Genomic DNA, 25,927 nt, shown 5'->3' with positions numbered 1-25,927 from the left:
AAGGAGCCAGAATTTACCAATATACATTGCCAAAGAGCCAAGTAATAAGTCAGCAGCCCCCCATCAGCTCCCCTCCCCACCCGCTCCCAGGATCTCCCACCCACCGGCAGCCCTCCCTACCCCTCCCGATCAGCTGTTTCGTGGCATGCAGGAGGCTCAGGCAGGTTCAGGGGAGGAAGTGGGAAAGGGTGGAGTGGGGGCAGGGCCTGTGGCAGAGCCAGAAGTTGAGTAGTGAGCACCCCCCCTGGCACATTGGAAAGTTGACGCCTCTAGTTCCAGCCCCAGAGTCGGTGCCTATACAAGGAGCCGCATATGGCTCTAGGAAGAGCGCTCTACTTTGTTTTACACATAACCATCCTGTTTCCATTATCCTTAACTCACTGTCTCTTCAATCTTAATCTTTGATAATAAACTTCAGATTGTTTTCACTATAAATATATCTCAGTGCTCTGATGTCCTATAGGAGCTGGTCTTGTGTAGAACCAGTCAAGGTGTGTGTAGTGTTCTCTTGGGGACAGCAAACCTGGTCATTTCTGTGAGCATTCAGTGTCAGGGGCTGGACGTAACAGGAGAACGCCTCAAAGGGACTCGGAGTGGGATGCATCTACTGGTAACCCGCAAGGCAAAGTTTGGTTGGCATAGCCCAGAGAAGATTGCTTGGGTGGCTAACAGCTGGTGGTGTCAGGGAGCTGACACCCAGTGCAGCACAAGCAAGTCTCTCTCACGCTGGAGGTAGGGAGGTAACAAGGTGACTCACAACCCTGGGCACCCAAAGAACCGTTACAGACGGATTGAAGCTCAGCGTAGGACTTACCACTTCCCCTCGGGTGACATGGAACGACCCAGACTCTGTCTTTTTATATTTCAAGGAGGTAAATTCTGTCTTCATGGACTTAGGGACTGAGTCAGCCCGGATGTCCATCTTGGAACGGATACGCTGGGATGGAAGAACAAAAAGGTAGATCCCAACAGCACTTATCTTCAGCGCATAACCCATCCACGCCACCCCTTCTCACCTGCCCCACTGCTCTTTCCTCGGCAGAATGCTCCCCCTACCCAGCTGCCCAGTGGCTTGATTTTGGGAGCTAGACCAACACCCCAGAGGTCATCTCTTACCTCGAAAGCCATGCGAATCAGCTCCACGATATTGGAGGAGTCTTCCTGCAGCACCCCGATTTCCGAGATGGGGAAATACTTATGCAGCTTCTGAGAAACAAAGGGAGAGGAAGCTAAGCCACAAACCCTCGCAGGAATATTGGGGTTCCGGAGACACCCCTGCAAGGGTTCATTGCCATAAACCAGCAGCAAAGGTAGCAGAGCCCCGCCTTCAGGCTACGAACAGCCAATGGGAGTTTGTGCTGGAGTGGACAGCTGGTGCGTGGCGTTTCTCTGAAGCCTGCCTAAAGCGAGACATCCCTGGCCCCATCTTGCTCAGGTAGTTTAAGTCACTTCTTAATAAAAAGCAGCGGCTTCCCCCATTTCACCTCCAGATTCAGAGCGAGCATCACTCCAAACACAACGACGGTGAAGCAGCACAGTGGGGAATGGTTGGGGGCATCTTCAAAACATCATTTTTCTATGCACAGGACAGGTGGCACGTGGGATCTTGTAGTTCTGAATTCCAGCCCACTCCACCCGCATTCATCAGCATGACAAACCCAATGGGACAAGCCCGCTCAGTCCAGAGGGAGGTGGATTTGGAGGGTGGCCTAATCAATACCCAGAAGCGAGAAGGACCTCTTCCTTTCTGCACCCCAACCCTTCCCCACTTTAGTGTAGGCTTTTCTGTGGGACTTTCCATTGCAGTGCCTGGGCCCCACACCACCATCCGCCATCCAAACCCCTCGATCCCAGCTCGGAGCACCCTCCTGCACCTCAAACCCCTCATCCCCAGCCCCACCCCAGTGCCCCCACCCCCAGCCGGAGCTCTCACTCCCTCCTCCGAGCCCCCTCCCGCCCTCCAAACCCCTCAGCCCCAGCCCTTATCCCCCTCCTGCATCCAAAATACCTCATCTCCAGCCTCACATCAGAGCCTGCACCCCCAGCCGGAGCCCCCCTTGCATCCCAACCCACTGCCTCAACCTGGAGCCCCCTCCCGCACTCTGAACTTCTCATTTCTGGCCCCACCCTGGAGCCCACACCACCACCCGGAGCCCTCACCCCCTCCCACACCCCAGCCCCCGGAGCCAGCCCAGTGAAAATGAGCGAGTGAGTGTGGGTGGGGAGAGCGAGCAACAGAGGGAGGGGGGATGGAGTGAGTGGGGGGGGGCTCGGAGAAGGGGAGTGGCATGGGTGGGATCTCGGAGGAGGGGCAGAGCAAGGCAAGGGTGTTCGGTTTTGTGCGAGTAGAAAGTTGGCAAATCCTACCCATGACCATTGCCTTAACTCCCTGCGCCTCCCACTCAACCGTCTGCCCACCCACCCCTTTCACCTCGTAGTAGCTGTAGGAGTGGTTGGTGACGGCGAAGATCGGGATGATGTTGTGCTGGCCCAGCAGGCGCACCAGGGTGGGCACGGAGGGGTAGTCCTGCTTGGTGTCGTAGGTGTAGGTGCCCGCTCGGTTCAGGTGACACTGCTCATCATTCCTTGGCAGGATCCCTGACAGGACGTTGGTGCCGTCAGCTTCATAGTGGAAGGCGGACTCGGTGGAGAACACCAGCAGGTGAGTGCTGTCGGTCCGCCAGCCGATTTTCTCCTAGGGCCAGAGGGAAGGAGGGTGAGGGGCATTTCATTCACTTGCCCATCAAACACAATGCACAGGGCTAGTCTCCAGCGAGCGCACTAGCGGTGGCAGGCAAGGCTTTTCAGAGCATGGCACCCGACTCCTCACTGAAAGTCCAGGGGTCTCTGGGTACCTGACTCTGTTCATAATCCCCGCCTTCGCCGCGAGTGCACACGTCCAACTGCCACACAGCCCAGGGAATTCAAAAACGGCAGAGATGAAAGGGTTAACCCCCTTCCCTGCTCCCCCAGTGCACATCTCCCACCGAGCCTCTGGGGTGGTCCAGGTAGGTCCAGCTGCAGCGGAGAAGCAGGCTGTTTCCTGGATATATCTGGCAGGGCGCTAGCCTGCTGATAAGGGAAATATCCGTTTCCCCAGCCAGAAAACCTGCTGCCACGACATGCTGGCCTCTGGGGAGCAGATCCACACAACCCTAGGAACAAGGGAACAGCTCAGAGGGTGAGGGGACCCAAGGGGAGCACCGCAGACTGGAGGCACCTTCTCAGTGGGGTTTACTCTAGGAAGATGAGACAAGCTGCCGTCTCAGCAACAGCAGCAGGTGCAGCGGACTGGCCATCCTGGGAAAGCAGTAGCTCCCACCAGGTATGGCCCTTAGTTCTGGGCTCGGGTTAGCCACATTGCTAGTCACCTATCCCACCTGCTGTCTCTCTCCCAAACAACACACAAACCATCTAAAGGAGCCAGCCCCCTCCACGCTCACCTTGCAAACAGCCGTCTGCAGGATGGCATCAAAGCCCCCCTCCGGGGCGTCCAGGTTGCCGGAGATGCGCTCTTTCATCAGCTCCTGGCTGAAATGATGGATGTTGCTGGTCAGGCGGATGACGTTCTTGAAGGAGAAGGGCGAGTCGGCGTCCCTCCAGGGCTCTCGCAGCCTGATGGAGAAAAGGGAAAACAAGGGCTTTCAAATGGGGCTTGGCTACTGGAGTCATCAAGGGATTACCACATATGGTGCCATAAACGTGTCTGGCACAGAGCAAGGTACTGCCCCTGCAACCCACGGCATGGCATGGGACAAGAGGGTGTGCAAGGAAGGGCCCTGCATGAGGATCACTGGTGAGAAGATAGAGGAGATCCCTGGAGGAATTGGTGCAGAAAGAAAGATTAGAAGCAGGAGAGAAAGGTGGTCCCAGAACGAAGAGTCCCTTTTCCAGTTGGCGGGGCAGCACAAAGGCATGAAGCTGAGAGGTCCAAAAAGTGACATGCGGAGCAGTGAGGTGAGATGACTGGGAGGAGCACTGGCAGTGAGAGCAGAGACGTGAGTGGGAGCAAGATCACGTAGGGCTCTGAAGGCACCCAGTCATCTAGTCTCCTGAGGGTGGTAATACTTTGGTCTAATTCTGGTTGTTGGCTTAGCATGGAAGTGACTGGATGGTGTTTAGTGATGTACAGAAGGCCACACTAGATCATCTGTTCCCTTCTGGCCTTAAACTCTACAAGAGAATGTGCAGCTTGAATTTATTGTTGTAGGAAAGAGGAAACCAAGGATGGGAACCAAGGAGTGGGGCCGATGTGGGCTTGTGGCAGGACAGGCAGCAGATGGCATTAGCCCTGGTGTTTGGGAGACACCGGCACAGAGGGCGGGCAGGAGATGGCATTAGCCGTGGTGTTTGGGAGACACCGGCGCGGAGGGCGGGCAGGCAGGGCCGGCTCCAGGCACCAGCTTAACAAGCAGGTGCTTGGGGCAGCCAAGGAAGAGGGGCGGCACCTGCGGCAATTCGGGGGCGGCAGGTCCCTCACACCCTCTACGAGGGGAGGACCTGCCACTGAACTGCCACCGCCAATCGCGGCTTTTTTTTTTTTTTTGGGGGGGGGGGGGGGGGGGGGGGGGCTTGGGGCGGCAGAAATGCTGGAGCCGGCCCTGCGGGCAGGAGATGGCATTAGCCATGGTGTTTGGGAGACACTGGCGTGGAGGGCAGGAAGGCAGGAAAGGAGAGGTTTGCAGTTATTAAAGAGAAGAAACCGGGACGGGGGTTTGAGCACTGGAGACTGCGGAGCGGGGGAGCCAATGAGGAGACAGACTAGCGTTCCCTGACCAATCTCATCGAAGCCTGTCCATTGGGGCCTCTCAGCTTCACTTACTTCTCAGGTCTCATGTCTGTTTGTGGAGCCGAGACTTTGTCCACAAACTTGCCAAATCCGATGGTGTAATTGGAGGTCAAGTCTTGCAGGAATCCCGCTGGCAGGGAGGGAGGGAGGGAGGGAGAGAGAGCAGTGAGCTGGGACGCACTGGCAGGGTCGCAGCTGAGACCAGAGCCCTTTTCCCATCACCTTCACATGGAGCTGTTCTGAATGCCACGCCTCAGGTAAGGCTCCTCACTAGTGCAAGGACTTATGGGATGAGGAGAACAGAGCATCTGGGTCATTGGGCACCACACAGAAGACACCAGCTCTCAGCTTTTCTTAGTACAAGACTAGAAAAGAGGACCCATGCTGGGCCCTGTAGTGCAGCGAGGGCCAGAAGGAACACTCCAGGTGGGGAGAGGACCCCAGGCCAGAAAGAGCCAGGTGCGTCACTAAGCACCGAGGGCCAACGACAAACACCTGGTGGCCAGATGCACACAGCCCCTCTGCCAGTTGTGTTACTCTTCCCTGCCCTGGATGGAGATTCTCTGCCCATGCTGCCAGTAGGGGGATCTGGCTTCTCTTCCTCCCCTAGCATGCCTTGCTCCAGCCTCACCTAGCTTCTGGCCCATCTCTTTGAGGTTGTTCAAGTCGTCAGACATGGAGTAGGAGAAGTCCATAAGGATGTAGAGATCCACAGGGCTCTCGAGGGGCTGGAAGACGTCCATGTTGAAGCTGGCCTCTTCCCCAGCTCTCAGCCGCATGGACATCCGCTGTGGGGACACCTGGGTTTTCTTCAGAGATGTGTCGATGCTAAAATTCTGCCAGAGGAGAGAACAGGAAACAGTTAGCGGAGCAGCAGAGGAGATTCACCCTGGTGCTTGCGATGGGAAGCAGGGGTAATAGCTGGTGTGTGGGGAACAAGGGGTTAACTTTCATTCTCCTTCCCCTTGCATGTGCTCAGGGGAAGGGCTGCTGGGGACACATGGCGGGACTGACGCCAGTGGGAAACCCCTGCACCCAGGTGAGTCTGGGTTAACCCCCCAGCTGGAGATGTCTGTTTATTTTTGTGCTAACTGAGGGGGATTGCTTCTTATCCGTGTGATTTCTAAGGACAGGCCCTCGCTGACTGTGCCCGGACATGTCTAACCTACCTGAGGACTGGGAGCTTTGAGAATAGTTTATTCTGCTGCCCTGTCAGCACGAAGGATGGTCCTTCCATTGCCCACCCCACTCCAGCTGCACCAGCGTTGGCAAGGGGAAGCCCCAGAGAGGCCATGTTGATTGGGCAGGGTGAGAGGACCATGCTAGGGCGCCAGTAGGGTGACCAGATGTCCCGATTTTATAGGGACAGTCCCGATTTTTGGGTCTTTTTCTTATATAGGCTCCTATTACCCCCCACCCCCATCCCAATTTTTCATACTTGGTGTCTGGTCACCCTAGGCGCCAGCAGCTGGTCTACATTAGGGCTGAAGGAGCTACACTGTATGAGAGCAACAGAAGGGAGAGGTTGCCCCAAATTCTCCATGCCGACGAGGCCTTGGTGCACTTTGTGGTGGGGTGGGTGTGGCCGGTACCCCTTTCCACAAGGAACTGTGCTGTGATCCCAAACTCATTTCGGATAGGCTGCCAAACAGGCATCAATCAATCCAATCATTCCCATCAATAGCTGTCAACTGGAGCTGGGCCACAGGGGTCAAATGTTGACATCATTGTTTCCAATAGGGCGGAAAAAGATCCAGGACATTTTCCCAACATTTCCCTGCCTCTCCCCCATGTCTTGACCACTCAGCGGTCAACCTTGGCTAAATTCCGACTGGCGCCCTAGAGGTGAAAGGTTGTGTTATCCCATTACCCACGCCAGAGTTAGCCCGTCGAGCTGCATCACCCGCTCCTGCATTTCTAACAGAGCTTGACACGCGCGGCTCTTTTTGCTCATGCATCCGTTTCACCAGGAGGGCTTTGAGAGTGGGGTATGTTAATCAGCTAGCAAAGGGCGTAGCCTGTTTTTGAGTAGGCCTTATGTAAACAATAGCTGCTGGGATTTATATTCGCCTAGCCGTGTGGAATTGCAAAGAAGTATTTAGGAATCTGGAGGGGGTTCTCTCAGCAGATTGTAACAACTAGAAGGTGAGGTTCGGGACACGCTGATGCCCCTTGAAGAGCTGTCCGAAGGCAATCAAGCGAAAGGCTTGTCAAGGAAATGAGAAGCAGAACATTGGTGGATTATCTCCAGGGTTCAGGTGCTCTTTGCTCACCTGCTGCACCAGCATCTCTCCTCTCACGTACACAATGCTGGCCCCGCTGCAGCCATAGCTCACCAGGTTCTCTCTCAGGTCACATCGGGATTCTTTGAAGGTCTGTGACCACAGGAGAGGAAAAACCAGAGTTAGGAAATAAATAGAGCACCATGCGGACGGGAAGCATTTCGGGGGTCAGGCAGCCGACCCCTCCTCCTTTAGGCTGGGAGCGGGCAAGAGTGGAAAAGGCTCGCCTGGGCAGGCGTTTCAGTTTCATGAGAGACTGCCCCTTAGACACCTTTCTGTCGCAGGCCCCAGCTCCCGTCCCGTTCATGAAGACCAGGGTGTTCAGCCAGTCAGCCCTCTCTCCCTGCAAACACTGACCCCCCTGGAGAGCATAAAACAGATACTGAAACGTCATCTTAGCTAGAAAAGAGGGAGTCCCCCACCTGTTCATTCTTCCACCTCTCCCACATTGTGGTCTATGCTAGCGGTCTCTGTGCTTCACCCGCCTGTGTTTTACATCCCATTGCCTCTCTGCTCCCTCTCCCCCTCTACTGAGCCAAGGATCAGGCTTATCTGAAATTACAACAAAGCCCTCTTACAAGTTCCTCACCTGTCCTCATTTCCTGCATTCTTGGTTCACTTGAGTCCCTCCTCTCTCTCCCACACACCTTCCTTTCTCTCCCACACACAGAGCCAGCACCTCTCGTGTGGTCTACTCTGTGCGCCCCCCTCCGCCCCACCTTGCTGCGGCCGGGGTCCTGCTACCTGCCACGGCAGCTCTGCAAGAAATGCTTTTGCTCTCTTGCCACTGGGCTATCCAGCTCACGTCTGGGCAGATCTGCACCGTGGTAACTTGTGCCATTGGACTGGAGAGCCGGGGGACCAGAAGGCAGTGGGGCAATTGTTTTGTCTGGTCATGGCCCAACCCCTCCTCTCACAGGACCCAAATGCCCATCCCTCGCTCTCATTCCAGAGTTGGGGGTTGGTGTCTATCCCTGAGCAGCCAGAGATCCCTGCTCTGAGCCCACCACAAACTGACCCCCTCCCTGGGTTATACTGCCGCCAGGCCCATTTCCCTTTGGACCCATTTCTTGAGGAAGCAGAATCTAAAGGAGCCTCTTATACAGCTCCCCTAGCAGGGAGGCTCTCCGGGAGTCTGAGCAGAGGGTTGCACTGAGGCGGCGGCAGGTCAAGAGAGACATGGGCCTGAGCCAAAACCTTGGAATACCCCGAAACTGTCTGAGTGACAGACAGAGACAGCCTGGAGCCACGTTGCCAAAGCCGGGATCCATCCTATTAGAAGGAGAGGGCTCAATCGTCAAAGCTGGATCTAAACCCAGGTTCCCTCTCTTGAATGCTGATGGGGGGCCTCTCTCTGGTAAAGGCCACGTGATCACACTGTGCGTGACAAGGTCCTGGGAGGGGAGGCGCTCACCTCGTCCGTGCAGTAGGAGCAGTCCTTGCTCACTCGGATACACTCTGTGCAGCTTCTTGCTCTGGAGGCCACGCAGCGATTAACTAGGAGGCAAGAGCGAACGCATCAAGAGCGGAAGAAGCCAGCCCGACCTTGGAAAGCAAGAAGGGGGCGAGCCACGAACAGAGGGGCTGGGCCTGCTCCTAGTCAATAGGAGTTTTATCGCAGACTTAGTGGGAGCTGGCTCAAAACCAGAGACAGCGTGTATGTCCAAGGCCGCCCAGAGGATTCAGGGGGCCTGGGGCAAAGCAATTTCGGGGGCCCCTTCCATAAAAAAAAAGTTGCAATACTTTAGAATACTATATTCTCGTGGGGGCCTGGGGAAAATAGGGTTACCATTCGTCCGGATTTACCCGGACATGTCCTCCTTTTCGCGCTAAAAATAGCGTCCGGGGGGAATTTGTAAAGCACTCACAATGTCCGGGATTTCCCCCTCCCCCGGCACAGCAGAGCGAGCGGCTGGGAGGGCTGCAGAAAAATCCCGGGCTGGATTCCTGAGCAGCTGTAGAGGAGCCGGAGCCGCCCTGCATTCTGAGTTGGCCTCTCCTGCAACCCGGTCCGGCAGCACTGTGCAGGGCCAGGGACCGGGTTTTGTTGTGCTGGGGAGCGCAGCCACGTGTCCGGCTCGGCTTGCACAGAGCCCAACACCCTGTTCTGAGCAGCAGGGTAAGGGGGACCGGGGGCAGGGAGGTTCTGGAGGGGGCAGTCAAGAAACGGGGGGGGGGCTTTTGGGAGGGGGTGGAGAAAGTTTTGGGCAGCCAGGGTACAGGTAGGGGGTAGGGTCCTGGGGGACAGTTGGGGGGGTCTTAGGAGGGGGCAGTTAGGGGACAAGGAACAGGGAGGCTTAGGGGTGGGGTTCTGGAGGGCAGTTAGGGGCAGGGGTCCCAGGAGGGGGCAGTCAGGGGACAAGGAACGGGGGGAGGGTTGGGGGTTCTGGGGGGGGCGGGAAGTGGGAGGGGCAGGGGCGGGGCTCCTCCCGTCCTCTTTTTTGCTTGCTGAAATATGGTAACCCTAAAATTGCCCCACTTGCCCCTCCCTCTGGGCAGCCCTGAGTAGGTCAGAGAACAACGGAAGCGAGCTATGGAGCAAGTGCACACAAAAGAACTAGGAGAATTATTGTCTTGGATAGCACCAGGGCCTAGCAGACAGGACACCTAGGTGCTACCCACAAGCTCTGCATTTTAGGAACTTTTGGAATAGGAGCAGATACAAGGTGGCTGGCTTAGCAGGCCAGGAGAAGGCAGCTGGAGAGGCCCGTGCCCCAGACCTCCCAGAGCCAAGGACTTCAGCAGTGTAACCAAATAGGAGAGAGACACAGAAGAGCTGAACTTACTTCTGGTTTTCTGGCACAGGCATACATCACAGACCATGACCAACAGGAGCAGCCCGGCCCACGTCCTTTGGAGCAGCACATCCATCCTCTTCCTCCTGGAAATGCACCAGCCAACAATGTTACAACCTCCCCTGGGGTGTGTGTGGAGTTTTATATTGGGGATAACCCATGCAATGCATCCAACACACGAGCAATCACAGCCGAGCAGCCGTGGGGCTGCAGAGGTCTCTACCTCCAGATAGGTTCGCAGCATGGGGTGATTGGCAGAGCCCCCACAAGGAGGAACACCCTCCCACCACACAGACGTGTGTGTGTGTATGTGGGGGGGGGGGGGGGGGATTTTATACTGGAATTAACCCATGGGATACTGGAGGACAGGAGAATGAAGCAAGGTCTTTAGTTTCCCAAACAGGTGTTTCAGCTTTAAAGCGCCAGTGATCTGTGCAAAGGGGTTGAATATCCCAACGCATCCCTATGTGTAGTGCCCTCATGCTGGCAGCAGCCACTGCCCTGTTCAGCACAGATTTTATTGGGTCACCTTTCTCTGGCAGGCTCGCTCATATCCAGGAACATGCTGTGCTCTGGGACTGGGGCCCAGAAGGGGCCCGAGAACGATGCCTAGCAGCAGTGAGGTCTGGTCACTAGGAAAATGCCCAGCCCTGTAATATCAGGGAGTGCTGCACGTGTGGTGTGAGGTACATCAGCAGAGTGGCAGGACAAACAGATGGGGGCTGTGGGCTTGGGATCCAAGTGCACTGGCAGAGCTGCATGGGGAGGCATGCACAAGGCTTGCCTGGCTCTGGCAGAGCTATTCTCAGTCTCTGCTCAGGAGCGGACCCAAGCAATCTCCCTTCCCCTCTCTTAGCTGCCCACTCCTCCCTTCACCGAGATCCTCCTTTCTCAGGAGTCGCTAGGTGTTTTAAAGGCTCCAGTAACCGCTGGTTCTTCCGCACCCTTCTCAGCAGAGCTACAAACACTTATAGTTCTCTGCCTTCCAGCCCCAACTAAGGAGGAGAACCCACTAGCACTGACTGTCTCCACCATCCCTCTGTAGCCTGGGGACCAACAATAGGGTAAGGCCATGGCTAATCAGAGCCCAGTGCCAGTCAGCCTGCATGACTCACAGCCAGAGCAAATACCTTCTTTTCCTGGGATCAGGGCCCAGTGGTCTAATGAAATATGGAGAAGGAAAAACAAGATACCGAATTCCTCCTTTTGGCTATTTTCTATTGTACTAAATTTCCAGAATGGCACCAACCACCCTGGCAAGTGCCAGACTTCCACAGTGAACCCAGATGTTTGGCCCCGTGACAGGCTATTGAACCAATTTGCATCCTTGAGAGCCAGTGAAGAGCAACTTACACCCTCTGTCTGTTCCAAAGCTGCAGCCTCACTGAAGTCAAACTCGTAGCAAAACCTTGACTTGTTAAATCCTGTTTCCTGTGGCCATGCATGAACTTGCAATATTTTATTCAGCCACTAGATGTCTCTGGCTACTGCATAGCGCTCCAGATGGGGTGTGGAGCCCCCAGGGAAGGAAAGGAGACAAAACTAGAGCTTTGCAGAAGCTCGTTTAGGAGTTTGTGGTTGTAGTTGTTTTCTATTATAGACACCTCCTCTGCCAGGAGGACTGTGATTCCCTGTATTGTTACATGTAGGCAGTAAAATTAAAAACGTCAAGGCCGAAGTCTAGTGTAAGGTACTAAAGCATCTCGAGCTAGAGCAGGGGTAGGCAACCTATGGCACGTGTGCCGAAGGCGGCACACAAACTGATTTTCAGTGGCACTCACACTGCCCGGGTCCTGGCCACCGGTCCGGGGGAGGGGGCTCTGCATTTTAATTTAATTTTAAATGAAGCTTCTTAAACTTTTTAAAAACCTTATTTACTTTACATACAACAATAGTTTAGTTATATTTTATAGACTTATAGAAAGAGACCTTCTAAAAACGTTAAAATGTATTACCGGCGCGCGAAACCTTACATTAGAGTGACTAAATGAAGACTTGACCCACCACTTCTGAAAGGTTGCCGACCCCTGAGCTAGAGGATGCAGGCACTGTGCAAGGTTGACTCGCACAACGAAGATTGCCTGGGGCTAGCTGGTTTGGTTCTCCATTTCAGGGTAATCCATGCTCCTGAGCATGATGTTAAAATATCCAGAGGCTGTAAAACCCTTTAAAGCAGGAATCTTTCAGGAAGGTGGAATGACGCGTCTTGGATTATCACATACAGCAGCAGCTCACCAGTTCCCACTGGGAGACCATTCAGAAGAACTGGGCTTTGTGAACTAGCTGGTAAGGGCCTCATATAAAATCGTCTGTAATCAGCAGAAAGACTCCCATTGACTTTATGGGTTTTGGGCCAGGCGTAGATCCTGCAAAGACTTGCCTCCAGGTCCCTTCCCGCCCTACCTCTCTATAGTTCTGTGGTGAGTTGCTCCATTGAAGCCAAGCCAACGGAACTGTTCACAGTGTATAACGCTGAGCATGTGCGTCAGTCTGCTGGATCAGGGCCTCCGTGCACAAGCACTGGCCTCTCCCTCTTGGTGTTATACTGCGCTCTTCATTAGAGCGCCTGGATAACATGACAAGATACACTTAGTTCATGTACTTTGCTGCTGTGGCTTAAGCATTCAGTCCCACTGGTTTATCATCAAGCCACCCGTCATGCTGGCTGTAGTTTAAAGTGAATTTAGAGCTGGTGGAAGATGCTAGGTTGACAGCCGTGGAGATCAATGTCTTCTGGTTACTCACAGCTGTGGCTTCCTGCCCTGACTCCCTGACAGTGCATTTCACCCTGACCCATCTCTAAGGAGTCAGAGGATATTTCAACCTCTGCCCCCGTTCAGACTTTGGTGCTTCTGCTGTCACTGCCAGCAAAGCTCTAGTTAATGCCAGGTGCCATTAGGCACTGCACTGAGACGACCATCTCATTTGGCACCAGATGGTAACGGTTTCCAATTACTACTGAGCGGGAATGGTTCTGAACTGGGGAAAGTCTCCCTTTCCCATGAGCTGCCTCCTGCCCTCCTGAGCCCCAGTCCTGACGACAGGATTGTAACGAGAAGCAGGGAAACACCAATTGCCAGACTCTCCAGTAACGAGCGCTATAGAAATGCCTTGAAACACCATCCACAATTGAGACCCAAAGGATCTCTCTTCCCAAGCCAGCAGGAGAAAGCACAGAGGTAAACCTCTCTGCACTGCCACTACCAACACTCAGCAAAACCCACTCCACAACACATCTAAAGAGCCCATGGCCATTGTGAAGACCCTGCATGTGATGCCCGCTATGTCACACCGGCACCAGCGTTGGCATGCCAAGCTCACAGATATATATAGAACTCCAGAGGAGGGTGGGTACTTCGATTGTTTAGAGGAAAGACAGGAAAGAACCATTAGGGGAGAGTTTGAGTCACCATGTGCTATTCAGTGCCTTGGGCACACAGGCTGCCATCAAGTCATGGTGAGCGGTTAGATAAAAGACAATAAAATCCAGCCCCATTTTAACAGCGATGTTGCCATGCAACAGACCAAGGAACGTGGACAGTAATTCCCAGCATGGCTTGTGTGTGTCTGTAGGAACCCCATTAGACAGTGCGCTCTTCAGGGCATGGGCTGTGGTCTCCTACTAGGTTTTTGTATGGCTCCTAGCACAATGGGTCTGACTCAAATGGGGTCTCCAGGCACTACTGTCATACACATAATAAGGAGTGCTGTAGCCCCCACTTTTCCCGCTAGCGCTTCTCACCTAGCTATCCTAGACGTTGCAGAGTAGGTTCAGTGCTCAGCCCTGCCCGGTCAGATCAACGTGGGGACACCCTGGGGCAGAGCCAGCTCTAGGCACCAGCAAGCCAAGCACGTGCTTGGGGCAACAATTTCTGGGGTGGCATTCCGCTTTTTTTTTTTTTTTTGGGGGGGGGGGGGGGGAAACTTTGGCACTTGTGCTCCCGGAAGTTTTTTTTTTTTGGCTTGGGGCAAAAAACCTAGAGCCGGCCCTGCCCTGGGGGAAACAACCCAAACATACCCCAGGCCCACCAAGAAGGATCACAGCTGCCCAACAGGTCAGACCATTTCAGAACCCCGATGAACTACCCAGCGCACGGAAAGGGAGAGCAGGAGTTAAAGGCAGGAGATGACTGTGTCTTAACAACCCTGGAGTGTTTTGAATTCTCCTTTTGTCTCACATTTCCTCTTAGCCAGTGAAAACGGCTCCAAACCCCTGCGAGGAAGTGAAAATTTTTCAGTGGGAAAGATTTGTTAGAGTTTAATCTCCCGGCACTCATTAGCAGACACGTGGTCTGTTACGCTTTTGGTTTCTCCCTTTTCTAAAGGTGCAGCTTAGGAAAGAAGCAGCTCTGGCCAGTTCTAGCACCGGGGACGCAAGAGGGTGTAGCAGGCAGGGCACCAGACTGGGAGCCCAGAGACCTGGGATCTTAATACTGACTCTGCCATTAACTCGCATTGCAAGTTTGGGCAAGTCACTTCAAGAAGGGCTGTGTAGCTAGAGTACTGGACTGCAACTCAGGTAGACCTGGGTTCTATTCCCAACTTTGCTATTAGCCTGCTGGGTGACCCTGAGCAAGTCATTTTGCCTCTGTGTCCTAGTTTCCCCACTTGTAAAAGGGGAATAATGACACTGACCTCCTTTGTGAAGTGCTTTGAGAGCTACTGATGAAAAGCATTAGATAAGAGATGGGTATTAATTATCTCTATGCTTCAATTTCTCCAGCTGTAAAATGGGAATATGAATGCCATATACAAGTTGTATTACTGTAGCAGTAGAAATTCCCAACCGCAATCAGGGCTTGTTTGTACTAGATGGTGCACATACACACTATAAGACATAGTCCCTGCCCTGAGGAAGTTACAGCTTAAATAGGCAAGAAAGGAGCAGCCACCCTCTGCAAATCCTTTTAAAAGTAGGTGGGTGCCTCACTTGAGCCACCTTAGTCTTGGCCAGAGTCTGCTCCTTGTACCTTTACTGAACCAATATGGCTGTACCAGCTGGCGAGATGGGTTAGGCGTAAACCTGCCAGGGTGCTGCATCTGGATTCCAGGACAGTTTTAATGGAAGAAAGGTCCACGTGCGCAGCCCTGGCTGGAAAGGGGAGCTCCTCCTCCCAACAAACATGAAGTGCATCATGAATAGAGGCCTAGTCCAATGACGTATTAATACGTGCACAAGAGCCAGAGGTGCTTGAAGATCGATGTCCTTGGAAGGCATCATATCTCGATAAGTACCCTAAGAATTGCTAGACTGGATCAAACCTGAAGTTCATCTAGTCCAGCATCCAGTCTCTGACAGTGGCCAGCATTCGATGCTTCAGAGGAAGGTGCAAGAAACCTCGCATTAGGCAGATGTGGGATAATCTGTCCCCCATATGGAAACTAGGACAGATTACAAAGGATGAATATAGGCAAACAACACAGGAATGCAGGGGCAAGATTAGAAAGGCAAAGGCACAAAATGAGCTCAAACTAGCTACGGGAATAAAAGGAAACAAGAAGACTTTTTATCAATACATTAGAAGCAAGAGGAAGACCAAAGACAGGGTAGGCCCACTGCTTAGTGAAGAGGGAGAAACAGTAACAGGAAACTTGGAAATGGCAGAGATGCTTAATGACTTCTTTGTTTCGGTCTTCACCGAGAAGTCTGAAGGAATGCCTAACATAGTGAATGCTAATGGGAAGGGGGTAGGTTTAGCGGATAAAATAAAAAAAGAACAAGTTAAACATCACTTAGAAAAGTTAGATGCCTGCAAGTCACCCGGGCCTGATGAAATGCATCCTAGAATACTCAAGGAGCTAATTGAGGAGGTATCTGAGCCTCTAGCTATTATCTTTGGAAAGTCATGGGAGACGGGAGAGATTCCAGAAGACTGGAAAAGGGCAAATATAGTGCCCATCTATAAAAAGGGAAATAAAAACAACCCAGGTAACTACAGACCAGTTAGTTTAACTTCTGTGCCAGGGAAGATAATGGAGCAAGTAATTAAGGAAATCATCTGCCAACACTTGGAAGGTGGTAAGGTGATAGGGAATAGCCAGCATGGATTTGTGAAGAACAAATCATGTCAAACCAATCTGATAGCTTTCTTTGATAGGATAACGAGCCTTGTGGATAAGGGTGAAGCGGTGGATGTGGTATACCTAGACTTTAGTAAGGCATTTGATACGGTCTTGCATGATATTCTTATCGATAAACTAGGCAAATACAAATTAGATGGGGCTACTATAAGGTGGGTGCATAACTGGCTGGATAATCGTACTCAGAGAGTTGTTATTAATGGTTCCCAATCCTGCTGGAAAGGCGTAACGAGTGGGGTACCGCAGGGGTCTGTTTTGGGACCGGCTCTGTTCAATATCTTCATCAACGACTTAGATATTGGCATAGAAAGTACGCTTATTAAGTTTGTGGATGATACCAAACTGGGAGGGATTGCAACTACTTTGGAGGACAGGGTCATAATTCAAAATGATCTGGACAAATTGGAGAAATGGTCTGAGTTAAACAGGATGAAGTTTAACAAAGACAAATGCAAAGTGCTCCACTTAGGAAGGAAAAATCAATTTCACACATACAGAATGGGAAAAGACTGTCTAGGAAGGAGTACGGCAGAAAGGGATCTAGGGGTTATAGTGGACCACAAGCTAAATATGAGTCAACAGTGTGATGCTGTTGCAAAAAAAGCAAACATGATTCTGGGATGCATTAACAGGTGTGTTGTGAGCAAGACACGAGAAGTCATTCTTCCGCTCTACTCTGCTCTGGTTAGGCCTCAGCTGGAGTATTGTGTCCAGTTCTGGGCGCCGCATTTTAAAAAAAGATGTGGAGAAACTGGAAAGGGTCCAAAGAAGAGCAACAAGAATGATTAAAGGTCTTGAGAACATGACCTATGAAGGAAGGCTGAAAGAATTGGGTTTGTTTAGTTTGGAAAAGAGAAGACAGAGGGGACATGATAGCAGTTTTCAGGTATATAAAAGGGTGTCATAAGGAGGAGGGAGAGAACTTGTTCACCTTAGCCTCTAAGGATAGAACCAGAAACAATGGGTTTAAACTGCAGCAAGGGAGGTCTAGATTGGACATTAGGAAAAAGTTCCTAACTGTCAGGGTGGTTAAACACTGGAACAAATTGCCTAGGGAGGTTGTGGAATCTCCGTCTCTGGAGATATTTAAGAGTAGGTTAGATAAATGTCTATTAGGGATGGTCTAGGCAGTATTTGGTCCTGCCATGCGGGCAGGGGACTGGACTCGATGACCTCTCGAGGTCCCTTCCAGTCCTATAATCTATGAATCTATGTTAGGTTTCATGCTAATCCCAAATAGAGATTGGTTTAAACCCTGGTGCACAAGGTTTAATATCCCTTGCAGGATTTATTAGCATTAACTATAAACTCTGGATATTCTTATCCCTATAATGTCCAGCCCCTCTTTGAATAGCGCTAATTTTTTGGCTTCAAGAACATCCTGTGACAACAAATTCCACACTTCGTTTGTGTGTTGTGTGAAAAAGCATTTGTTTTATTGGTTTTGAATTTGTCACTTTTAAATGTCATTGAATGCCACTAGTTCTTGTGATATAAGACAGGGAGAACTAAATTCCTGACCTACCGTCTCTAAACCATTCATTATTTCATACACTGTCATCATGTCTCCTCTTCTTCATCTTCTTTCTAAAGTAACAATCCCAGGCTTTTCCATTTCTAGTCAGAGGAGAGTTTTCCCAAGCCTGGGATCATTCCTATCACCCTTTTCTGAACCACCTCCAGTTCTCCTATATCCTTTTTGAGATGGGGGGGATGAGTACTGCACATAGTATTTCAAATCTTCTACACACTAACATTTTGTTTGCCTTTTAGAGTGCAGCTGTACATTGAAGGAGATCTTCACTGAGCTGTCTATACCTTCTGACCTACTCCGCCCAGGTCCCTTTCTTTGGTTGACAGTTAATTTAGAACCCTGTAAGGTGGTGGCGTAGTTTAAATGTTTCCCTTCAAGGTGCATTACTTTGCATTTAACAATGAACTTCATTTGCCAGCACTTTGTCCGTTCTCCTAGCTGGGGGAGGTCCCTCTTGTGAAGTTCCTGCCAGTTTTCTCTGGCCATGACTAACAAAGCTAGCTTTGTGACACCTGCAGAGTTTTACCATCTCACTGCTCACCCTCCTTTCCAGATAATTAATAAATGGATTAAACATTAGACCTCGTAGGGAACGTTGATGAACACGGACCATTTAATCCTACTGTTTCCTGTCTCTTAGCAGTAGGTATAGTAGCTGGATCTCTGCTGCCTGTAGCAGTTGCACTAATGGAATCCTCTAAATCAAAAAGCAGAATCTACCAAAGTGTAAATTCCTAAAGACACAAATTACAATTTATCTGACCAGGGTCATGACCCCAGAAACCCTGGTGCTTTCCTCCTCTACCTTCCCCCTACCCCACATGAATATAGTTCAGTATGTTGCCACTGCATCTGCTTTAGAAAGGGACCACCAATATAACAGAATGTGGAAGCCACATGGTGATGAGCAAGGTTATAGATGTCTGTTTATCTGTCCGTCCATCTGTCAGCAGACAGCACCCTAAGGCAGTGAGCGGTAGAAGATAATGGGTCATCAGGAGTCCATGTGTGAAATTCTGACCCCACTGAAGGCAGTGGGAAAAAGCTCCCAGTGGTTTCTATGCAACCAGGATTTTGATCCAATTGGATTTCAGATATAAAACTCCAAGTGCAAACTCTGGTAAGTTTGGCAGTGGGTTCCTGATTATCTGAACAGCCTGAGCCAGGGCAAAGACGTTTGACTCATCGGGAAGCACCGGAGTAAGGAGAGACGTTGGAGAAGGGGTTTGGAGAGCCAGGATTCTGCTGCAGTTTGTCACTTTTCCAAGCTTCCCCTTGGCCAGGAGCTTTGGGCAGAGCCCAGGTGTGAGGCGGAGTCTTAAGCCCAGGCACCTTGCTGCCTGCACAGCTTCTGGAGTTGAACAGCTGGGGCCAGACAATATTGCCAGGGAGGGCGAGATTCCATCCAGCTGAGCTTGGTCCAGCCAGGCAGAGGCACTTGGTAGGCTCACCCAGGACAGATACAACTACACAGGTGCCAGGTTCTCAGCTGCGGTAACATTCAGGGGACACACCAAGGGCCGGCCATTGAGAGGAGGACTCCACCTGCTTGGGCCGCTCTGCCATACTAAACTGGCAGAGACAACAGCTGTTTCTAGACTGAGATGGAACCTGATGGGAGCCAAGGGAACATGGACAAAAGGGAAGAGGAAAAACAGAGTGGGAAAGATCAAGAATTCATAGTCTGCACAGAGGCAGCCCCATGCATTGGGGGGAACCTTTGGAGCCAGGAGAGAAGGGTCCAGCTGTTAGAAGCGTGTTCTGCTGTGAGCTGAGCACTTCCCCCAGCGGGGCTAGAACTGCAGAGCGCTTGGGACACAGCAGCCTTTTGTTGTGCTCCACACCCATGAGATATGAAACGACTCAGTGTGCTCAGGTTTCCCCTCAGGCCCTGTCTCGGTCTATGACGGCCATGTTGTGCTGCTGGACAATAGGAATTTCCTCAGTCTCTCCTCTCAAGTAACCGGCTCCCGCTCCCCTTCCCAAAGCACTCCGGGTGGGGGGGAAATCACACGGCCTCACAGCAGCCCACCCCTCACCCCCAGCAGCATCTCCTACAGCATCTCAGCCCCCGCCACAGATGAGAAGCCGCTTGCCGGAATACTGCCCCCTATTTCTGAGGTTTGACAGGCAGTAGTAAGAAATATCCCTCTTCCTAACCCTGAGCCCTCCCGGATCACCGTCTCCAGCCAGGAGCTGGAGGCAACAGCAGTTTGGGTGCAAGCGCACGGTTCTTTTGCACTGCTACAGAAGCACTAAAGTGTGATAGTTGCGGCAAGGGTGGTAAGATCTGCTAACAGGACGCATTGGGCTGGGTGCTCCACAGACACGCGGTGAGAGACAGGCCCTGCCCCGAAGGGCTGACAATCCAAACAGACGAGACAGAGGAAGGAAACACCAGCCCCGCTTTATAGACGGGAATTCAAAGCCTGGAGAGATGCACAGACTTGTTCTGGGTCATACAGGGAGCCTGTGGCAGAACCAGGAAATGAGCCCAGATCTCACACATGCCCAAGCCCAGTGCCTCCAGCACTCGACCACCCTTCCCTCTCTGAATAGCGAACGTCAATGCTGTCTCCTGCTCAGCCTGTCCAAATCGGAGCGAATCTCCCTGCTCCCCTAGGCGAATCTCCCCCAATTTCAGTTTTCCCTGAGGAAGGGACGGATGATCTGACCCTTTAAAGTGATGTGTTCAACTGCCCTTTGAAGCGCTTTATGGCGGATGTTCAAAGTGCCCCTGCTGGGACGCCCTGACATCCGTACGTGCAAATTGAGTCATTCCCCCCCCACCACCACCACCACTCATGGGCACAGTAAGTCCTTAATTGGAAAGGGCCCTTCCCAGGAAAGTTTGGTTCTTTTGCACAGCCCCACAGCCTCTCCTGCCCCTGGAGCAAGCCGACATCTCATCATTGTCACGACCCCGGCATCAGAACTGCCTGCTCCTAGTCCAGTACTTAGTGCCTTATTCTACCCAGCCTCACAGAGCTGCCCCTCGCTGGGGCCAGACGTCACACTGTCTGCTCAGGTGCAGGCAGTGGCTGGCAAGGAGGGAACGCAGCTCGGTGCTTAGAAACCCCAAGGCCATCCCCGGGCAGCTGGGAAGGTGAGAGAAAGCCTCTCTTCACAAGGAAAAGGGGGCGTGGGTCACTGACAGCAGAATCTGACCCCTCAGCCTGAATATCCCAGAACACTCCACAGAAGCTTTAATTTTTCTCTCTTGAAACGGCCTCACTCCTGCAGAATGGTTTGGCAGCAGGGTCCGAACTGAATTTCCTGTCCAAGCCTCAAGTGGGAGCGGCAGGCTCCTTGCATGCCTCTAATCCCTTGCACACCCACCGGATTTCTGTGAACATGCCCGATAGAGATTCTGCTAAGGTTGCCACCCTCCAGGATTGTCCTGGAGTCTCCAGGAGTTAAAGATGAATCTTTAATTAAAGATTATTGAAACCTGCAGGAATACGTCCAACTAAAATTGGCAAACCTAGATTCTACCCAGGCAAAGTCTGCACAGCAAGAGCTCTTTGGTAATGCAAATGAAATCTATTCATTACTTCCCAATCTACCCATCACAGTGAAGAACAGAATTGTCAGACACATAGATGAACTTCATACGTTGAGGAGGAGTCTTTTGTAAAAGGAAATTACGCCTCACCAATCTTAGCATTCTGAAGATGTTAGCAAGCACATGGACAAGGGTGATCCAGTTGATATAGTGTACTTGCCTCTTAAGCAAAGGAAGCTGTCATGGGATAAGAGGGAAGGTCCTCTCATGGATCAGTAACCGATTAAAAGACAGGAAACAGAGGGTAGGAGTAAAGGGTCAGTTTTCACTGAGGAGAGAAGTAAACAGCGGGGGCCCCAGAGGATCTGTACTGGGACCAGTGCTGTTCAACATATTCATAAATGATCTGGAAGGGGATAACCAGTGAGGTGGCAAAGTCTGCATACAATATGAAATTACTCAAGATAGTTGAAGTCCAAAGTTGACTGCCAAGAGTTACAGAGGGAGCTCACAAAACTGGGTCACTGGGCAACAAAATGGCAGATGAAATTCAGTGTTGGTAAGTGCAAAGGAATGCACATTGGAAAATAGAACGTCAACTATACATACAAAATGAAGGGGTCTAAAATAGCTGTTACCACTCAAAAAAGATCTTGGAGTCATTGTGGATAGTCCTTTGAAAACTTCTGCTCAGTGTGCAGCGGCAGTCCAAAAAGCGAACAGAATGTTAGGAACAATTAGGACAATATCATAATGCACTACATAAATCCATGGTACGCCCACACCTTGAATACTATGTACAGTTCTGGTTGCCCCAGCCCCAAAAAGATACATTAGAATTGGGAAAAGTACAGAGAAGGGCAACAAAAATGATCAGTGGTACGGAACAGCTTCCATATGAGAAGAAATGAAAGAGACTGGGACTATTCAATTTAGAAAAGAGATGACTGAAGTGCAGGATATGATAGAGGTCTAAAAAAAAAAAAATCATGAATGGTGTGGATGAAGGGGGAAGTGTTAGTTACCCCTTCATATAACACGAACACTAGAGGTCATCCAATTAAATTAATAGGCAGCAGGTTTAAAACATACATAAGGAAGTATTTCTTCAGACAATGCACAATCAACCTGTGGAACTCATTGCCAGAGGATGTTGTGAATACCAAAATTATAACTGGGTTCAAAAAAGAATTAGATAAGTTCATGGAGGATAGGTCCATCAATGACTATTAGCCAAGATGGTCATGGACACAACTCCATGCTCCAGGTATCCCTAAACCTCTGCCTGAACCTGGAACTGGACAACAGGGGATGGATCACTCAATAATTGCCCTGTTCTGTTCATTCCCTCTGAAGTATCAGGCACTGGCCACTGTTGGAAGACAGGATACTGGGCTAGATGCACCATTGACCATACTGGGTCAGACTATTCTTATGTACACACACACACACACACACATAATAGGGCCAGAGACACCCCTTCAAACCAAAGCCAAATGCCCTTTCCAATGGCACATGGCTCCAGGTATAACCCCCTAAAAGGAGTTCATGTGCTGCATCTCTTTGAGTGGTCAAACATCACACTTACAATTAGTCCTGTGTTTGTACAGCACTTAACACAATGTGTCCTAGACAATGACTGGGGCTCCCAGGCACTGCACCAATACATACTAATAATGAAGGCCGACTAGCCATGCTAGCACTGGGACCACCCCCAACCCTTGCAGGCTGTGGGCCAGCAGCAAGCTGCTCTTTGGCTGGACTAAGCCCTTCCCTGAATGGTAGGGCTGCAGGGTGATTGTGGACTCATCAGCCCCCCCTGCGCAGCTACATGCGGAAAGTCCCCACAAGGCAGAGGAGCCAGAACTCTCTGTTGCTAACCCCCAAAATTCGCAAGTTAGGAGAGAGATCTCCCCAAAATACCCCTCCAGTGGGCGAGACACAAACTTTTGCCATCTAAGTGATTTCGGCCCCTGCTGCAGGAACTCCCAAGATCTGGGCCCCATCGTGCTAGGCACTGTACAAACATGCTGCACAAGCCAGCCCTTGCCTCCAGCTTACAGTCTAGTGCAAAACATAGGGGTGCGTCCATGACACGGCTCATTAAACCAAACTCATTAAGGGCCACCAAGTATCCAGTAGGTGGGAACAACTTTTAATCCCTGCTGAGCTGGGCAGGAGTCATACTGCTCAGTGAAAATGTTCCATAGCTCATTAGCAATGCCCTGTGGTATCCTGTTCCCTCCAGTGCTAATGTTACACCATGGGGAATGCCCCTGTCCAGCTGGGCCAGTGCGTACTGACTGCCCCTTGGAAAACCACATTCACTCTAGTGCCCCTCTCCTCCCAGTCACCTCCCCACAAAGGGGCCCAGCAACTAGGAGACAGTTTTGCTGAGGTGAGCATCTGCAGCAGTGCACTGCAAATCTTGTCTGTGCTGTTACCAAGATTCAGAATTTGGATATAGCTCCACGTCCACAAATCCCCACGCTTTTCCCTGCCCCCCTCCTCACACAGCCCCTTATCCTCCAACTGCCTGACACATGCCCCCCTCCTGTCCTCTAACCCTCCACTGACCCTTTTATCTCCCCCAACACACTTTATTCCCCTTATCCTGTCCCCAACACATACACTCTGACTCCCTTCTCCCCCCCACACTCACCACCCCTCCCCATCCCTGTATTCCTTCTCTTGTGCACACTCTACGCCAGATTTGCCCGCAAGAAAAAGCCGAGCTCTATCTGCACTTCAGAAGAGACCAAACTCCTGGATCCTGAATCTGAACCCGGATTTCATAGTTGGCCCTTTTCTAACTGGCTCAACCCCAAACTTTAGACACAGATCCACATTTTGCAAAATGGCCCCTGTGTTTATAATGGACTAAACCCAACCTACATATCTGAACACTTTGGGCCATCTTAGTTACAAGTTCCCTATGCCCTCTCTCCTGGCACAGTTCATCTTTCCCTGGCTAGAAAGCGGCGGAATGAAAAGAGCAAACCTTAGAAACCTGGGACGTTTGCTAATCCACAACTCAGACATGGGTGTGTGTGTGTGTGTGTGTGTGTGTGTGTGTGTGTGTGTGTGTGTGTGTGTGTGTGTGTGTGTGTGTGTGTGTGTGTGTGTGTGTGTGTGTGTGTGTGTGTGTGAGAGAGAGAGAGAGAGAGAGACAGCACTTTACATATTTTAACAAGGTAACCCCCTTCCCCCCCAAACAAGTGCACAACTCTGCAAAACAAACCTGTCTGATCAACCAGTGCCATTTCCAAGCAGCACAAAGGAATGAAAATACACAAAGTTAAAAAAAAACAAAAAAGATACATACAATTAGCAATCCACCTCAATCTGTCCTGTGCCTACCTGTGAGAGAAGCCCTGTGCTTCATGTAACCGCTCCCCTTTGTTAATCAATAGCAAAAAATTAAAGCAAGTGCCACACTAAAGAACACAGATACATTAATTCCACAAACCTCATTAGTGCTTTGTCTGATTCAAAGTCCAAATCCTCTGCAACAATCCAAACAGCAGTCACCCACACAGCAAGCCAAGAAATTCTTCTAAAGGCAAAAGGGGAATTTCACTGCTTCACTGCCACCAGCAGACTTCCACACTTAGCCTGTTTATTTTATTTCTTTGGTCCCCTTTCTCTCTTTTCCATTCAGTTGCCAAGTTTAAATCCACAGGGCAGGCAGGCAGCTCATGAACTTGACATAACTTTGCAGGGCTCTCTGTCCCCTCTGATCAAATATGGACTTCTTTTCCTCCTCTTTCTCTTAGGAGTTACTCCCTCTGCCTGTCTCTCTCACCAGCGGTGTAAGGAGAGGAGGAGAGAGGGTGAGGTGAGGATAGCTGTAGTGGGATCCTTTTTCCAGAAAGGGACAGTTTTATTCCAGCTCAGGTAGACGGGGAGGGGAGGCTCCCGTGACTCAGTCTGGCATTCCTTCAATTTATGCACACCTGTATGGGCAAGAACAGCGAGGGCAGCTAGGCACTCTCTCCCTCCTCCCCATCCACACAAACACCCACCCACAGGAAAAGGGCTGGGAGCTGAGACAGCCCAGCCCAGTTACACTTCACCAACAAAGATTTACAGAAGGGATTGTTTGGAGAGGGAGGGGGGCTCGCGTCTCAGCCTTTGTGTTAGAAACCCGATGAGCGCAAAGCCAGACGCTTATTTCAGTGCTGAGTGTGCCACCCCGGGCTTACAGCTTTGCAGCACCCAGGGGCTGGCCCTAGATTGTATTGAATTCCCCACCCTCCGTAGTCACTTCTGTCTGGTAGGATCTTTTCCTCCAGACTTTCTATGCTGGGCAAGCTGAGATAATATTGTATTGCAGAATTCAGGTCCCAGCAGAATCCCTGCAAAAAAAGGTCAATCAAGTTCCAGCAGGGACAACCACCACCCCTTCCCCACCTACCCTGTCTCTTTCCATGTCTGGCTGACAACAATTAATGGTCAGCATCCTCCATTTGCGCCCTGAATGGGAGAAAAATCCCTCAGACCTCATAGGCACTACCCCTAGAACCAAACCAGGGTTCCAGGTGCAACATTTCCAGGCAGTAGTGTAAACGGGACCCACCCACATCCCTGATCTGTGCTAAGGCTTAGACGGGCCAAGGCTTTAACACTGTAAGGTGATTCTGGTCCTGGCTGCAGCTCTTGCTGGTTGGCTGGTAGGCTGATGGTGTGGAGCTTCCAGCTTCTCCCCAAGCCCCACACTTCTAATTAATTTATTAAGTATTCTCCAGTCCAATTAATTACACAACTTCCAGCTACTGCATCGTTTTTGCTCCCTCAGCCCACCTTCTGCAGCTCCCAGGGTTCTTCACCCCCCCTCTCCCAGCCCTGGGGAGGGGGTAGCGTCAATGGGGTTCCTCTCACCCCCTTTCCAGGGTGGTGGGGGCAGCTCTAGGAGCTCTTCACTGCTCCACCTGCCTTCCC

At 51.3% G+C, this 25,927-nt stretch overlaps 1 protein-coding gene across 4 annotated transcripts in view; it reads right to left on the bottom strand.

Annotated features, from left to right (window-relative positions):
- Positions 1-24,953, bottom strand: part of ITGB4 (integrin subunit beta 4) — a 55,908-nt gene extending 30,955 nt beyond the window's left edge. Inside the window, exons 1-10 of one of the 4 annotated variants that reach the window (XM_054047154.1) lie at positions 24,456-24,953; positions 9,858-9,952; positions 8,486-8,568; positions 7,063-7,164; positions 5,421-5,625; positions 4,823-4,919; positions 3,444-3,615; positions 2,432-2,695; positions 1,117-1,206; positions 815-937 (exon numbers count right to left, since the gene is read on the bottom strand). In XM_054047154.1, the coding sequence (XP_053903129.1) occupies positions 815-937; positions 1,117-1,206; positions 2,432-2,695; positions 3,444-3,615; positions 4,823-4,919; positions 5,421-5,625; positions 7,063-7,164; positions 8,486-8,568; positions 9,858-9,952; positions 24,456-24,460 (1,236 nt within the window). In that variant the 5' untranslated portion in view covers positions 24,461-24,953. Of the gene's footprint in view, positions 1-814; positions 938-1,116; positions 1,207-2,431; positions 2,696-3,443; positions 3,616-4,822; positions 4,920-5,420; positions 5,626-7,062; positions 7,165-8,485; positions 8,569-9,857; positions 9,953-24,346; positions 24,424-24,455 lie in introns of those variants that run through there. The other 3 variants (XM_054047151.1, XM_054047153.1, XM_054047152.1) reach the window with 3 other exon arrangements.
- Between the last annotated feature and the right edge of the window lie 974 nt (positions 24,954-25,927).

Source organism: Malaclemys terrapin, chromosome 13 (genome assembly GCF_027887155.1).
Source record: "Malaclemys terrapin pileata isolate rMalTer1 chromosome 13, rMalTer1.hap1, whole genome shotgun sequence".
In the NCBI taxonomy this organism is placed as follows: domain Eukaryota; kingdom Metazoa; phylum Chordata; order Testudines; family Emydidae; genus Malaclemys; species Malaclemys terrapin.
This window is presented reverse-complemented; position numbering and strand designations above follow the sequence as displayed.